The sequence below is a fragment of the Nestor notabilis genome, unplaced genomic scaffold (genome assembly GCF_000696875.1).
Source record: "Nestor notabilis isolate BGI_N333 unplaced genomic scaffold, ASM69687v1 scaffold15071, whole genome shotgun sequence".
NCBI classification, from domain to species: domain Eukaryota; kingdom Metazoa; phylum Chordata; class Aves; order Psittaciformes; family Psittacidae; genus Nestor; species Nestor notabilis.
This window is the reverse complement of record NW_009916184.1, coordinates 1-16,459: the sequence shown is the minus strand read 5'-3', so window position 1 is coordinate 16,459 and position 16,459 is coordinate 1. Positions and strand designations below refer to the sequence as shown.

Below are 16,459 nucleotides of genomic sequence, written 5' to 3'. Positions count from 1 at the left end.
GAAAGAGGAGCCTTGTGGTGGACCTTGGCTAGACAAACCCAAGCTAGAGCTCTCCTTCCTTCTGGTAACCCCTGTTAATAGTGCTCAAATACTGCCTGATGGAGAGCCACTCCTGTAATTATTTGGCTCAGAGTAGAGCTCTGCTGTCAGTGGTGATGATTCCCATACTTCTATTCATAGTTTTTTCTAACATTTTGTTACTGTGGCTGAGACAAACCTGAATTGCAAAAAACCAGGCATTTTAATGTGACTTTACAGTTGGCCTTATGATTTTCTTCTGTCACAGGGGCAGGAAGTAGTGGTTGTGGCAGTGTAGTGCTGGCAGGACATACTGACCATCAACTGTCTCTACTCCAGGAGTTGCACCAGTAGAGAATTAGGGTATCCATTTTTGCCAGTAAATAGGCAGTGCTTAGAGGAAGAAAACAGGACAATTTTGCTGTGAGTCCAAGTTCTCAGGGGATTCTAATACATCTAGTGTCTTCATTTGTCTGGTGATATGCTAAGAGCAGGAAGTAGAAACCATTCATGGGGTTTCTTTTCCATTGTCATCCTCATTTGTTGTCATTCTCCTCAAAACAACAACAACAAAAAAAAAAGTGACTGAATTACCTGTGGAAAGTGATATGTGTTGTCCATGTTTCTAGCCTTTGAAATGCCTGTTGGGAGGCTTCTTCAGTCTGCTCTTGCAGAGGGCAGGAGCAGGTTGAATCTGTTCCCGAGGACGGGATAGAGAACCTGCCTCAGTCAGAGGGAATTCTCCATGGTCTGCAAGTCCTGGGGGCAGCTGACTTATGGATGGTCACAAGGTGGCAAGTTGCTCTCCAAATTACCTGCCAAGCTCTGGTGATAGACCTGCAGAATGTGTTTCTGCATCTTCAAGCCTGGGTCCAACTACCTGCTCAAACACAGCACAAACAACAGCTTTGGTTATGAGAAGCCTGATAGCCCCTCCAGGACAGTGACTGAGCACTGCATGTCCCTGCTGAGGTTCCCAAGCTTTGCTCAAGTATTGGTTTTGGCAGCATCAGCAGCTCCTCGCTTATCCTAGCAGACAGCATTTGGCTGCCCTGACAAGGAACGAAGTACAGGTGCCATTGTTATTTGGGAACCTTGTTGTAATACAGCCCACATCCTTCAGCATGGGAAGGGTAGCTACATTTTTAGGTGTTATCTAAAGTGGTATAGTCTGCCCAATGAGAAGAGGGTCAGAGTTAAATCAAACTGCCTTCATTAGGAACTGATGGATTCCAGAGAGATTGGTCTCCACCTGACCACGTTCTATGCACTTTCTACTGCATAGCACTTCTCAGAGTGATGTAGCAGATAAATACTGCAGGCAAACTCTGCTTGGATGGATTAGGACTCGAGGGGACGTGACAGAGATCAGAATCATACTCTAGTCAGCTGCCTAGCCAGCTTCTCCATAGCACTGGATACTGGTAGCCCTGTTTCCACCACAGTTTGTCACCCCTGAATATTGGGCAGCATGCACACTCTGCTTCTCTTTCCTCTGAGGAGCAGTGGAAGATCAGGGGAACTGGTGATGCTCTGATGTGGGCAACCCTGACAAAATGCACCTCCACCTCTCTGAGGTCTGAAATGCCTCCTTCACTTACTGTCAAGCCTGTGCTTGAGCCTCTGAACCTCAGTCACCCATTGTCCAGAGTGGCTTCAGGAGCATGTCCTTTTTGCTTCTTGTGATGTGCTAGTAGCGTGTTTGCTCAGCACAGCAAGACCACCTCAGCACATTGGCCTGAGCTTGGGCCAGGCAGGCAGTGAAGGAGAAATTAATTTCTTAAGATCTAATGAGGTATTTTTCTCTAATGAGTTTTTTCTTAAGGGCATTTCGTGTCTGCGATGAGCCTGCTCAGGTTCTCACAGGACTGTGTATGATGGTAGGTTCGTACCCAGCCATCCCAGACCTGGCCTGACATCTATAGTAGAGGTGACCCCACTTGCAAGTCCAAGTCCTGCCTTTCCTATAGCCCAGCCCGCTCTTTAGGAGCGTGGATGTGTTGTCTTGCAGAGCTATCACCACAGGGCTGCTTTGCTGGCCCCATTAAAGGAGCTGTTCTGCTTCAGATAGGGATGTAGGAAGCCCCACAAGTGCCTCAGAACACCCTCCATAACTTAGCATGATCAGGAGACTTCCATGTAGGAGCATCGACTCTGTGTGTCAGTGAGGGAACAAGCCATAGGGGAGCAGCATTGCAAAGCTTTCGTTGTTGCTCTGGGGAATGCTGCGTAGCAGCCAGTAGAGCTCCAGTGCCTTCTGCCTGTGGTGCTGCCGCTCATCCTCTAATCCCTCCTCCTCCTCACCCTCGTAGAACAAGTTGCTGGAAGAGGCCAGGATACCAGCTGAATACTCTACAGTGTTTCATACAGCCAAGGTAGCTTTATGCAGCTTGGCATTAATGTGATCTCTTTGTCTGAGAGTATCTGGGAATCTTGACTTCTTGGTTTTGTTCCCGTGTGTTGATTCGTTTTCTCCTTTCTCCCCACCATCTTATGTCCTGAGCCAGCTGTAAGTAGCTGTGAGCATGGTAGCTAGGAAAACTCGGGCCCTGCTTTATCATCTGTCAGTTGTTTTTCTGAAGCTATTGATAAAGCAGGAGGCGGGACCCCTACTGTGATACTAAACAGGGGTTTACTCAAACTCTGAAAGGACAGACCAAAACAAACTCTGGAGCTGTCAGTTTGCCCTGAAGCTAAGGGCAAGGAAAAACTGCCTCCACACATCTCTGTGCTGATGCTGGCTGAAGTCAGCAGTGGTCTGTGTGCAGAGGGTTCCCAGACCAGACCTCTAATGAGAGTGATGATTGAACAATCCTCCTGCCAAACCTGCCCAGGTTTGATTGGCATCCTGAGGCCAATTTGTTCTCTTATTGGCTTTCACAAAATACTTTTTGAGTGAGTTTGGCCTTGAACTCACTGCCTTGACCCATTTTTCACTTCTACAGATGGAGATGCTTGTTCTCCTAGACATGTCATGGATATTTTCCAGGGTAACACAGAGCCTTCTGAAAGGCAGGTTTGGGTGCTGCTTGCATTATTCCTGACCCTAGTGCTTTGTTCCCTGGCGCAAGCAGCCTGCTGTCCTCCTCCCCAGTAACACATTGCAATTTGTTATGCAGAAATCAAGGAGGTGGAAAAGCAAACGAGAGGGGACAGATGCCAACAACCGACCCATTAAAGCTGCCGGGAAAGTTATTATCCAAGATATTTCCTGCTTGCTGCCTGTCCACAAGCTGCTGGGAGAGCTCTACATGTGAGTATGTATAGGCTGGCATCCTTTCCCAAATCAAACCATCTGGTTTTGGCTGTACTTTACTCCTGATATCAGTCAGCCCTGATCTTTGAGTGCTTCTGTACTTTCTTCCTCTGTTCTTACCTTGCTTATTTTTTATGGTATCCCTCTGCCTGTGAGAGGGGACTTGTCTCCTATAAATCTGAAAAGTGTGATGGAAGAAACTTGTGCTGGGGTGTTGTATACAGAGTTTGAACTGGTGCTTCAGCACCATCATTGCAAATCTTACAGGTTTTCAGCTCGAGAGAAATTATCAGTACAAATTCTTTGTCGAATCATAGAACTGTTTGGGTTGGAAAGGACCTTAAGATCATCTAGTTCCAACCCCCCTGCCGTGAGCAGGGACACCACACACTAAACTAGGTCGCCCAAGGCTCTGTCCAACCTGGCCTTGAACACCTCCAGGGTTGGAGTACTCATAACTTCCTTGGGCAACCTATTCCAGTGCCTCACCACCCTCAGTGTAAAGAACTTCTTCCTTATATCTAATCTAAACTTCCCCTGTTTAAGTTTAAACCCATTACCCCTTGTCCTACCACTACAGTCCCTAACGAAGAGTCCCTCCCCAACATCCTTATAGGCCCCCTTCAGATACTGGAAGGCTGCTCTGAGGTCTCCACAAAGTCTTCTCCGGGCTGAACAGCCCCAACTTTCTTAGCCTGTCTTCATAAGGGAGGTGCTCCAGCCCTCATGTTAAATTCCACACTTAAATGCACAGGCTTAACAGTCCTAATACATGAACATTTTCATACTGTAATCTTGTTAATAGATCATAATGCTTTTTAATTTCAGAAGTATTTTGAATGCCCCATTCACGTGGAGACTTGGTTGTACGTACTAGTGTCTGTACAGTCAATTCTTTTGCTTTAAATGAAAGGATGGAGAAGTTCTGTGATTTTTGGTTGTTTAGTTTTTGGTTTGGTTTGGTTTGGTTTTTTTTTTAAGAACAAGGGGCTTCTTTTTCCAAACTCTCTATTTCAGATAGTTACAAAATCTCTGTTGCTGATTTTTTTCTTCCCTAGCTTTGGTAATACTGCCTGGTCCTTCACAGAATTTCCAATCTATGGACATTCAGGGAAGGAAGCAGGTGTCCCTTCTTAGAGGGGGCAGAGGGATATGAGGAGAGAGAGAAAATAAAAATATCCCTTGTCTTTTTTTTCTGCATTATTAAAAAAATGTTCTTTAAAAAGACCCGTTGGACCTTTCCACTCTGGATATCTCATGTGTGAGCATCCTGACCTTTTTCCATTTACTGTAAGATCTTAAGCAGTATAAGTGCCACATGTCTTGGGAAGAATTCTGATGATAAGCAGGAAAGCCCATGTGGGTTTCCTCAGCCCACCTTGCCAACCTCTCAGAGACTCCCAAGTAGGTGTGTTATCCTACTGGGGAGCAGGCTGAAGAGCAGCCTGCTTCTTCTCAGCATGCTACTGTCTCAGTCCAGGTCAGTCAGAGCAGACCAATTGGCTGAATGGGCACAGGACCACGTAACTGATGACACCATCTCCTAGGGACAAGAATAAATCTTGGTTTAGGGATATTCTGGTGCAAGTTTGATCTGGTATTTCCTTGGAAATGGTGCTTCTTAGGATCAATCCCAGCTAGTTTGGAAGCTGGACTTCATGTGCATTGTGTTAGTGAAGATGAACAGTGGAAGAAGGATGGCAGCAATCCCTGAATAAGAGAAGGAAGGGATGGGATCCTGGCCATGGCTAGCAGGTTTGTATTGATCGGGGAGTTTTGAACTACTCACTGTTGTCAGGACTACTTTTCCTCCCTCCCTCCCTCTCCACCTTCATAGGTAATGTGTGGTTTACCATGGGGTTTTTTTTTTACTTTTATCTTTATAGGTAACTTAGCTCTCTCCTTGCTTTTTAGACTGAATGTGAATAATATCCAGGAGACTTGCCAGAAGAATGCTGCCTCAGCCCTGGCTGTGGGACGGAGGGATCTCGTACAGGTATGACATTGAATCAGAGCTCTTTCTCAGCATGCTGTGCTACCTTCAAATGGCTCGTGCTGTCACCTTGGTACCCAAACAGCCACCTGGGTTGAGCAGTTGTTCCAGGGAATCTCCAGCTGGTGAACTAAGGTCTGTGGAACAGCCACAGAGGTGGTCTCTATCTCACTGGCTCTCAGCATTGAGAGGTTCCTTCCCAAGGCTGCAAGCAGATTGTTCTATACCCTTTGTCAAACTGAGTGAAGCACATTTTTCAGGGAATTCCTGCAGGCAAAGTGAGGAATGCAGCCTGCTTTTGAGTCAGCAAATGGAGTAACTGTGCACAGAGTTGCCGAGCTGCTGTCAGCATTTTGATGGGTGATTTTTTTTCTTCTCGCTTATGTATAATGGTTCCCGTTGTTTGGTATTCATCTGTGTTGGCACTGGGTGCTAACTGCAACCTGCTTCTCCCCAGGAGAGTCTGCACCTGGGGACCCAGCCCCAAAATGGGGCTGGCTACTTGCCTGCAGCTAATAATAGGAGAAGAATGACTGTTGTGGCACATCCTTTTCCATGTGATTAGTCCATTGCAACAGGCAGAACATTAGACAGGAGACAGGAGTGCCTGGAAGATACAGGAGCTGGCAGTGCCAGAGGAGCTGTGCTCTACTCCTGAGCATTTGGCTCTTCCTAGACCTGGGCACGTAATTTGCATGGGCTTACCTCATCTAAGCAGAAGCAAACTCAAACTGTTGTCTTGCTTCTTGGTGGGTTCTCCTGGAGCAGAAGAGAGGAGGTAAGTCTAGGTCCTCTTTGTCAGTGCTTCATCTTGCCGTCTCATTTGCCCAGATAGGACCAGAGCTTGGGTGGAATAACTTATGCAAGCTTTCTCCGAGATACCTGTTCCTTGCTTGTTTTTCCCTGTCCTGTATGACGCCACCCTGTGTTGCAGCTTGCCCTATTCCTAGCAGATAGGGAAGTTTGAGTTGCAGGTTACATGTAAGATGTGCTCTATAGCAGTGTAGGAAGTGCCATCTTTCCCATTTCCTTTCTGTGCCCTGTCCTTGGTTTTAGCTTCTCTCTTGTTTCTTTCTGGTTTCCCAGTGAGCAGCTCAGGGACTGCTGCTCCTGGCTGTTCTTCCTTTTTGGAGCATGTGGGTTTTCTTTACTTTTCCATGTTGTCGGCTCTGATTTCTGCTGTCTTTCCAGAACAATGGTCCTTTTTCTGTTCTTTTTTGCATGCCAAACTAGGAGCTTTGCTTTTCCTTGGAATATTCTAATTGCCTGAATTTAAATGGCACAACAGAAAAAACAGTCCTAGACCAGCAGTATAGAGACTGAAAAGGTAGAACCGTTTTCAGAGTGGAGTACGTAAAATAAAGAGAAATATCATGTGAAATAGCTAAACTATTGGAGCAGAAATGGCAAACTTGTACTCCTGTCTGCACTGGGCTGCGCCAGGAGAACTGAGATGTTCAGTAACAGAACTAATCAAAAGATACTGGTGAGTCACTGCATGAAGAGTAAACTTTCAGCCACCAGACATGTCTGAACCCAAGAACAGTTTCAAAACTAAAACTAAACCCTTTTGAGGTTTGTTAATATGAAATACAGTAATAGATCTGTTAAGCTACCCTGACAGACTGTTCTTCAAGGTTTAACCCAAACTTAAAGCAAGTGGGACAGGAAAAGCTTCAGGTTTGTGTTACTCTATATATTATTTGTGACATGAAGGCTGAAACTGCTCCCTGCTGCTAGGTAAAAAAAAAAAACGACCAAGCTTCGTTATTATCTGTCTGTGAGTGAATTTGTACACACCTATGCCCTGGGAGTATGGTTGTTTCTAATTGTAGCTTTGATGCTTTTCTTTCCTGTCTGCCAGGTTTGGTCACTGGCCATGGTAGCCACTGATCTCTGTCTTGGACCAAAGTCTGACCCAGATTTGGAGATACCTTGGGCACAACATCCATTTGGACGTCAATTACTGGAATCCCTGTAGGTGCCTGAATGCTGGGGAGGGGTGGGGGAATGGATGCTGAAGCAGAGCCCTCCATAACTATGTACTGATGGTAAGGTGTAATTTCAGATTTGGAGGAGTGCCACAGCATGTATATTCACTTCTCAAGCCTGAAGTGCATCGAAAAGGGAAGCTGCAAGTGTGTTTATGACATACAGGAGGCAGCATTTGGCCTCCCATCTAGCACCCACGTCTTCTCTGGCTGACATTGATCAATAGGCCAGGTGCAGTTGGAGCTCTGCTTTCCAGCATTTGCACAATGCCTGATTTGGCGATTTTGGTTTTCTGGTCCCCACCTAAATGAGGGTGTTGTTGCAGCTGCTTTTTCCACCTTCAGATCCACTGTTGCCATGTAAACATTAGGGAAACCATTCCACTGGTCTCAAAGCCAAGTATTAGCTGCAGATGTCTTCCTGCCATTGAATCTGTTCAGGAGAGGAATAATTAATAATTGATAAGTATACCCTATTTGGAGGCGCAGGATTTGTGAGGTGTACTTTGGCATTACTATTACTACCTAGCTCTTTCCTGCTGTGTGGTAGTGATGGGAGGGGAGCACAGTCTTCAGAGCAAACCAGAAACTTCACAGCCACCAGGAAAACCTGTGGTCCACAAGGCAAAACCCCACCACAGGTTTTCTCAAAAAGACATTGTAGCTGGGAGTGAGTCTTAATGACTGCAGCTTTACATCCCATTAAAATCAGTTCTGTGGATGTTGTTCCTGAAGCTGCATGAACTTGGGATAATCAGGCCATGAGTATTGCTGGATTCCCAGAGCTTCCATCTTTCTCTGGCCCGTGAGTGTGCTCAGGAGGAGGACTGGCTCCTCAATAACAGAATGGAAAGAACAACGCAGTCCTGCAGAGCATACACGCCTCCTTTGGGCAGTAATGTGTCCCAAATTGGCTTAGGCAGCAAGCTCAGAATTAGTTGCCCTGCAGTCTGAATGCTTTTGCCACTGAGTTCTGCCCAGTCCCACAGTGTCTGTCCTTCTCATTTCACAGGCTGGCTCATTACTCACAGCTCCACGATGTGCAGACTCTGGCCATGCTGTGCAGCGTGTTTGAAGCCCAGTCTAGGCTGCAGGGGTGTCTAAACTCTGGCCCCTTTCCTCCTCGTGCCTCCAACCTGGCCTCCCACAGCCGATACGTATGATTGCCAGTTCTTTCTCATTTGTCTCAGCTATCTGTGAACATTGCTTATGTAGATGACATGATTTCCTCTCCTTTCCCTCTCAACAGCCCAGCTTTACTTCCTCTGGCTCCTGTTCCAGCATGTCAGATCCTGGACTTGGCACGGGAGGCTGGAGCATAGGTATGGAGACCTGGGTAGGATATAGAGGTGTCTCCCTCCCTTCTGGCCTGCATTTTAGAGGGCTCCTGCAGTGGAGGAAGAAAGGTTGTGATTGTAAATGTGCTCTGCTAAAGCGTATTTCCAGAGTTTGGCCAACATGATGGGACTCCATGGCTGGAAGTGAGCAGGGCTTGCAGTAACCATGTCAGTGCTCCTGCCACTTCTGACTTCTGTAACATGCTGTGCCACTGGGCTTTGGAGGCACTGTTGCAAACACGCTAGACATACCCAGCTAGGCCTCTGGATCTCAGGTTAACCCAGAGCTAAGAGCTCCCACTGCTGCCTTTTCCAATTGGAGACAAGTAAGAAGACAGACCAGTTTGTACTGTTTTGCTTCCAGTCTGGCTATAGCAAGCACTTGGGGTGACTGTCTCGATTGAGGCTGTTATACATGACGAGTCCTCCTGGTATTTTTCTTGTCCTACATGTGCCTGGACATGGTTCCCAGGATTAGCTGCTCCATCACTTTCCCAGGGATCAAGGTTGTGCTGACTGCCCTGCAGTTCCCTGGGTCGTCCTTCTTGAAGACAGCAGTGACATTTGCTTTCGTCCAGTCCTCAGGCACTTCTTCCAGACACCACAATCATTCAACGATTATCAAGAGTGGCTTTGCAATGTCATCAGTGAGCTAATTCCACGGGGTTCAGGGGGAGGAAAAGCAGTGCTGTGTTTTCTCCTGTCACTGGAAAAACACCAGCAGTTGGGAAGGCTGTAGTTATCTCATATTCTTGGTGCCGTGAAATACCCGCAGGCCTAAGGAGGTTTTCTGCTGAGCTGCAAAGGTGTCAAAAGACAAATGGTTCTTAAGGGCTTCAGTGTCAGAGTTGAAGCTGTTGGCTAATTCCTTGTGATATACATGGGCTGGGGCAGCATCAGCCCTGTTAGCACCAAAGCTGTAACTAACTTTTCAGGACAGTATCAGGGCATCTGTGACATGAGGAAGAGCAGAGAATGGGGCTTAGTGTAGATGTTGATGTCTTGTAGCCATTATTAGCAGTCTTCTCCCTGCCCCCAGGGCAATACCTCCCATAGAAAGGTCCCTTCACGTAACTGCAGAGATGAGAGTTTGGGTGATGAGAGTCCTCCCTGTCTAGGAAAGAGGAGCTCAGTTCTGCCAGGGTTGACATTCCCAAGCAAACTCCAGGGGATTGAATGCCTGGTTACTTGCTGTCTAAAGTGGAAAGCAAAAGGGATTCCTCCATGTTAGATTTCTTTGCCTGATGATATCCGTTCCCATCCTGTCACCAGCAGAGTAATTTGTCCTTGCCCATGCCATGGGGGTTGGAACTTGAAGATCCCTTCCAACCCAAACCAGTCTAGGATTCCAAGTGTAGAAGCACTTGGCAGCTAGAGGGGGTCACTTAGTTTTCTAAGGCAGTGGTCGTCCATGTGTCCTTCCCCACTCTGGTTTTGATGAGGTTCTGCTCATGAGCACTGTGCTTTCTGAGGTATGCTCACAACCTTTTGATGCTTGCAGCAAACAAAGACACAGAGCAGGCCTCCACTCCCTGGTGTGAGTCTTCTCCGGATGACTTCCGCTATGGAAACCTAATGTATCCTGATCATCGGGAGCGTGAGAAAGACCAGCATGAGAAGAACAAAAGGTAGGTTATAGGGTGCCTCAGGGGTACTCAGGGGTGTGTTACTCTGTACCCAAGTCAGCTGGAACACTGTAGCCAGGTCTCTGATGCTGTGAAGTGCCACACCTGTCCTGGACCTTTTCATTCAAGATAGTAATTTGGAGAAGCTTCATACTGCAGACCAACTCTGCTTGGATGGCATATGATACATCTACAAGTGGCCATGGTGGGGGCCTCAGTGGGCAGTGCACCCGTTGAGTCCACACTCTTGAGTGTAGAAGTGAAGGCCAGACCCATTAAGTGTTCAGCCAGGTTGTCAGTAACACATGGGAAGTAATCTGCTGCTTTCCTAGCAGTGTTAGCTGGTTGTATAGGCATCACTGGGAAGAGGATTGCAACCACTGGGTGGATGACAACCCCATTCATTCCTCTAGGCTCCTGGATCCTGCCAACACTCAGCAATTTGATGACTTTAAGAAGTGCTATGGAGAAATCCTTTACCGCTGGGGCCTGCGAGAGAAGCGGGCTGAGGTTCTCAAGTTTGTCTCTTGTCCTCCTGATCCCCACAAAGGAATTGGTGAGTGCCTGCTTCAGCCTGCTCCAGCTTCCAGGCAGAGTCATGGTTCTGCCGCAGGAGCTTAAGAACACAGGGTCAGTAGGTGGGATGAAGAGTGTGCATCATGCTGTCCAGAGATTAGCTTTGCTAGCAGATGGGTTTGGCTGCTTCTCAGCTCTGTGTAGAGAGAGGGCTTGCAGATGTTGGTTCAAGGACTTGATGTTGGTTCAAGGGCTTTGTAGATGGTAATATCTCTCCAGCAAAGCTGGAAAAGTACACACTGTTATGCTAGTGATGTTCAGCTGTTTATGCTGATGGCCGTTCTTTATGCCCTCTGAAGAACAGCCCAGAGCATGCGCTGTTCTAATCTCTGAATCTGGGCTGATGTGTCCTTCTAGTGCCTTATTGGAAGATCTCTAACTGTGGGTGAGCCAGCCAATAGGCAAATAGAACTTTCCAAAATTTTTCCAGCAGTGCAGGTGCCCAGAACTGCTGCTCAAGGGCAACTGCCAAAATGCCTTCTTCCTGGGCCTCTAGGGGAAGGTGCATCTAAACTGGGAGGAGAGGAGGCATGTGAGAGATGCCAGAGAAGCCAGTGGCTGTCTCACCTTGCCACCTGGGACTCCTGCTGGGGAGTAACTGGAATGAAAATTGATGACTTTGACCACTGCCATTGCCCCTCCATGGCTGACAGCCATGGCACTGATACGAGACTGAAACCTCTAAAGTATATACGCGTGCCCCATCCCTGGCAGTGTTCAAGGCCAGCTTGGACAGGGCTTGGAGCAACCTGGTCTAGTGGAAGGTGTCCCTGCCCGTGGCAGTTGGAACTGGTTGAGTTCCAACTGGATGAGCTTTAAGGTCTTTTCCAACCCAAACCATTCCATGATTCTATACCATTCTCCCACCCTGGAGGAGGTTTGAGGCTGATCTCTTGGGCAGCAAGTGTGGGGGACTCATCTGTTTAACGGGGGGCTGTGTGCACGGTTGCCAGCACTAACTCTCTGTTTGTTCCCTGCTGCCAGAGTTCGGTGTGTACTGCAGCCACTGCCGCAGCGAGGTGCGCGGTACCCAGTGTGCCATCTGCAAGGGCTTCACCTTCCAGTGCGCCATCTGTCACGTGGCGGTGCGAGGCTCCTCCAATTTCTGCCTGACATGTGGACATGGGGGCCACACCAGCCATATGATGGAGTGGTTTCGCACCCAGGAGGTGTGCCCCACGGGCTGCGGGTGCCACTGCCTGCTTGAGAGTACCTTCTGAACAGGGCTGGCATCCCATGAACTGCACGTACTCTTAATTCCCAAACTACGGTGATTCAGCTCTGCTCCACCCTGTGTCTGGAGGAGATGTCACAGGGAGCTGAAGCAGGATGTCCTGGCAATGCGCTGCAGTGGCGTTTACAAGTGCTTCCAATATTCCTACACTTGTTGCTTTCAGACTGATTTGACCAAATTCCCTGTGTCCATTGCTGGCAATGGATGCCAGACCAGAAAAAATTGCTCCCTCCTGCAAAAGGGTGTGTGAATATTTGCTAGTCTCCACGGGGATAAGATGTTAAAAAGCTGCTTTGGAAAGGGCGCCAAACTTGCTTCAGCTATGTAGTGTCTCTACAGGTGCTCCAAGGGAGCCAAATAGTTAAGGCAGAAATAATTCACAAGCAACAGTGAGCTCTAATGGCAAACTGTAAACGGCGCTTGGAGAACAAACAGTCCATAGGACTGTGCTCAGAGTTACTTTGGGAAGCAACAAGGGTGTTTTTTTAATGGATGTTTACCTTTATTAGATTATCCCATAAAGCAAGAGAATGAAATGACATTTTTTAGGATTACTTCCTAAATAGCTTCTCCCTCACAGGTCTGTAGCAGTGGCTGATGTGAAAAGCCCCACTGTGTGCCCAGAGTCAGTGGGATTAGTTCCTTTCTTCTGACAGTTTTAATCCTGTTACTCTTAAAGTGTCTTCATCTCCTGCTCTGACCTGGTGATACAATGCACTTTAACTTGCCTGTCCCTGCCTTGTCAGTGACACTGCCTGTTGAGTTTGGGATTCATGCAGCATTCCCATGGGCGGTGGCACCTGAGGTAGTTTTAGAAAGCCTTTGCTTCCCTACTGAGCTTGCTCCATGTAACTCCTTTTGACTGTTTTCTCCAGGCTTTACGGGGAAAACCTATGAGTAAGTTGAGATTTGCTAATGGTGTGCTTGAGTGACAAGGCTCCTGAGCTAGGGAACAATTTTGAGGGGAAAAGGGGTTTTGGAAGGGTGGTGGGATTCATGAAGGCAAAAGGTTTGTGCCTTTTCTCCCTGTGGAGCTTCAATAGGAGAATGTACCTGATTGATCTGTCTGTTGGGGGCTGTGCCTCTGGGCACTGCCATCCTGGGGATGCTGCTGTGCGGTTGTGTGCATGCCCCATGCACCCTGAGCTCCCCTGAGCAGGCTTTCAGCCTGAGCTTTGGCTTTGGGCAAATGTGTGGTTAGGGCTGAGGCTGCTGGAGTTACACCCGGTGCCATGCCAGCGCTGATCCCCTCTTCCTGTGCTTGCCTGCTGAGCAGGGCCACGTGCCGTGCCTGCTCCCAGCCTTTGTGCCAGCTTTGCTGTGGAATAAACAGATGGGTGTATCTGAAAACATTAAACCATTAAAGTTATTTTTTTAAGTGCTCTTCTGGTAGAACTTGGTGTTGCTGTGCTGGTTCTCCCTCTGTGGGGAGCCCTACGCAGCTCTCCCTCCCAGCATCGCAGTCGCTGCTGCACCCACAGCCCTCTCCCTGCACCCCAGAGTGGGATCCTGCTCTGAATACCTGCACCCAGTAGCCCCAGAGACCTGCAGTAGCTGTGGGGATCACTGCCTGCTGTTGGGACCCCCAGACTGGCTGTTGCAGCAAAATGATGTGATGGTGCCTGGTAGCTGCCCATGGGTTGTGATGCATCTCCTGGGAAACAGCAGTGAGTGGAGAACTCATAGCAGCCTTCCAGTATCTGAAGGGGGCCTGCAAAAATGCTGGAGAAGGGACTCTTCGTCAGGGACTGTAGCGACAGGAAAAGGGATGATGGCTTTATACTTGGGGGAAGTTCAGGTTAGATTTAAGGAAGAAGTTCTTTACTGTGAGGGTGGTGAGACACTGGAATGGGTTGCCCAAGGAAGATGTGAATGCTCCACGCCTGGCAATGTTCAAGGCCAGGTTGGACAGAGCCTTGGGCGACATGGTTTAGTGTGAGGTGTCCATACCCATGGCAGGGGGGGTTGGAACTAGATGGTCTTAAGGTCCTTTCAAACCCAAACCATTCTATGAATCTATGAAAGCAAAGTCAGGCAGCGTCTGAGCTGTTGCTGAACCAAACCCCACATCCTGCAGCTCAGGGGGGCCCCCGGGCAGTGTCAGCACCCCCAGCAAGCCCAGCTGGTGCTGAGCTAGGCCTGGGGCAAGGATGGTCTGTGCTGGCAGCTCCTGCTCTCCGCCTTCCTATGCGCCAGCCCTTCAGCTCGGAAGTGTTTTCATTTCCATGCTTGAGTGCGTGTGTAGGTTGGGAGGGAAAGGACACATGCCATTTAAGGGTGACGGACTGATGGATGCCAGTGTTTATGTGTTATTACAGTTCATTAGGGTCTATCTCCATAGTATCTGAATGTGCCTGAGGTGGAGGGCAGCTGGGGCTTCGGAGGAAGGAGGAAAAGAGCTTTGCTGTGGCTGTTTGTGCAACCCTGCACAGGTAGGTGGAATTTCTTCCCGGACGCTGCAGGTGTTTGTCTCACACCCTGCAGCATGAGTGGTGGTTGCTTTTCGAGCAGTCTTGCTCAATGCAGAACTACTGCAAGGAAACTGGAATGGTTTATTCTCACCTGCCCAGAACCCAGTGAGAAGTGCATTGCCCTTGCTGTGCTCGGCACCAACAGAGACCAGACATGCTGCCGCACCCACACCCAGCCCTTCCATGTGCTCTGTCCCTGACTACTTGTCCCCTGATCCAGCTGCTCTTTGTTAATGTGTGAACAGTTCCCAAATCTGGCCAAATCTCTTAGAACTTCAGGCTCTAAGAAGAGAGCAGGAGGGGGAGAGGAGACAGGCACAGCTCGGGGCGGGTCTTGGCACACTGTACACCAAACCAGCTGTGGGGATGCCACTGAGATCAGACCATGCACATTAAACAGAGCATCCAGCTGCCGACAAGGCATCGTCAGTCTTGAGTGCTGGGGAACGGAGTGACCCCTTTTTGGTTTCTGCTTGTGCAGGATCCAGGGGGTATTGAATTAAACTGACCACTCAACACAAGGTAGGAGCATGGCAAGGGTGTGAAACCACTTCCCTCAGGGGTGCCACCAGTGCCACGGGTTTGTCAGGGCTCTAGGAGTGACCAGGTATTTCCAGGGGGGGAAAGCTCCATCCCATGCCACCCACAGCACTGGTAGCATTCTGTGGAGATGCTGCTGTGCCTGCTCTTGGCCCTTCACTGCTGGCCATTGCAGAGGACGTTGCTGAGCATGGGTGACCTTTGGGCCAACCCCGAGTAGCTGCTTTGGCAGGGCTTGCTTCAGCTGCCTGCTGAGCGTATCCCTGGGGCTGTCCAGTGTGTCCACACTGGCTTTCCCAAGGGTACCTGGATGAGAAAGCTCCCAGGAGAGCCTGCACCATGCCCTCAAGACCACCGCCAGCTTTTCAAACCCTTCTTCTGCCCCGCAGAGCTAGCAGGGAGGTAAGGAGCGTGGGACGCCTTCCCTGTGCCCTCCGAGGCTCTCCATGCGTGGAGAAGGAAGTTTAATCTCCGTTGATCAGTTTGACAGCAAAACAAGGAAGGATAATGTTGGAGGGCAAGCTCTCTGTATGGATGCAGTGCCTGCAATCAACCCTCTCTTCCCCTGCAGCTGCAGCACCATTCCCCATGCGCCAGCCTGTGCCCATGCTGCAGGGCCTGATCCTGCCCAAAGTCCTGTGGCACATTCCTGTGTCTGCCTTGTGCCAGCCCCAGCATCTGCCTTGTGGGTAAACCAGTTCAGAGATGAAGAGTCAAAACCACCTGGCTCCTCTCATTTGTGCCACGCTGATCATCACCTGGCTACACTCCTGGATATTGCTTGCCCCCACTCCACTCGTGGGGGCCAGCCCAGCATGGGCACAGGGATGGGGACAGCAGCAAAACTCTCCACTGCTGTGACAGCAGCGCCTGTCATACAGCTTGGTCCTCACACTGACCCTGTCCCAGTGCCTCCAGTGCTTGGAGCAGCCCTGTTCCAGCGGGTGACATCCTCACCGCAGAGCTTGTCCTGTTTGCCCACCCTGGGGACACCACTGTCCCTTGCATGGAGGACAGAGCCCCACCATGGAGCCCAGGAGTGAGGCCACGTCAGCACCCTGTAGCAAGGGCACACAGGGTGTCAGCTTGCTGATGTCCCCAAGCCCTGGTGCAGGGGAGCTGGGCCAGCAACCCCTGTGCGCTTAGGCAGGGACCATGGCAGAGACCCACCCATGCACCCTGTGCTGTGCTGGGAACCTGGAGCTGACAAAAGCTGACCCCATCCCTGCCTTTAGCTGGAACCACAAGTGAGGCCCCAGCATGGCCCTTTGCAGCACGATGTGCCCAAGGGACCTGGACAGCCTGAATCCCGGGAGCATCCCCCTGGCTCCTGGGCCATCACCGTGGCGCCCGACCTGCCTTCCGTCTCCCGGTCTGGGCGTGGGTGTGAAGGGAAGGAAATGCCTTTCCTGGGTTTC

General features: G+C 49.4%; 1 protein-coding gene across 1 annotated transcript in view; it reads left to right on the top strand.

The window, feature by feature from the left end:
• WDR59 (WD repeat domain 59) overlaps positions 1-12,016 on the top strand; it is a 43,085-nt gene extending 31,069 nt beyond the window's left edge. The window contains exons 18-25 of the mRNA XM_010024469.1: positions 3,138-3,271; positions 5,189-5,270; positions 7,132-7,244; positions 8,271-8,415; positions 8,508-8,580; positions 10,097-10,223; positions 10,634-10,776; positions 11,781-12,016. Coding sequence (XP_010022771.1) covers positions 3,138-3,271; positions 5,189-5,270; positions 7,132-7,244; positions 8,271-8,415; positions 8,508-8,580; positions 10,097-10,223; positions 10,634-10,776; positions 11,781-12,016 — 1,053 coding nt within the window. The remainder of the gene's footprint in view (positions 1-3,137; positions 3,272-5,188; positions 5,271-7,131; positions 7,245-8,270; positions 8,416-8,507; positions 8,581-10,096; positions 10,224-10,633; positions 10,777-11,780) is intronic.
• Positions 12,017-16,459: the final 4,443 nt, after the last annotated feature.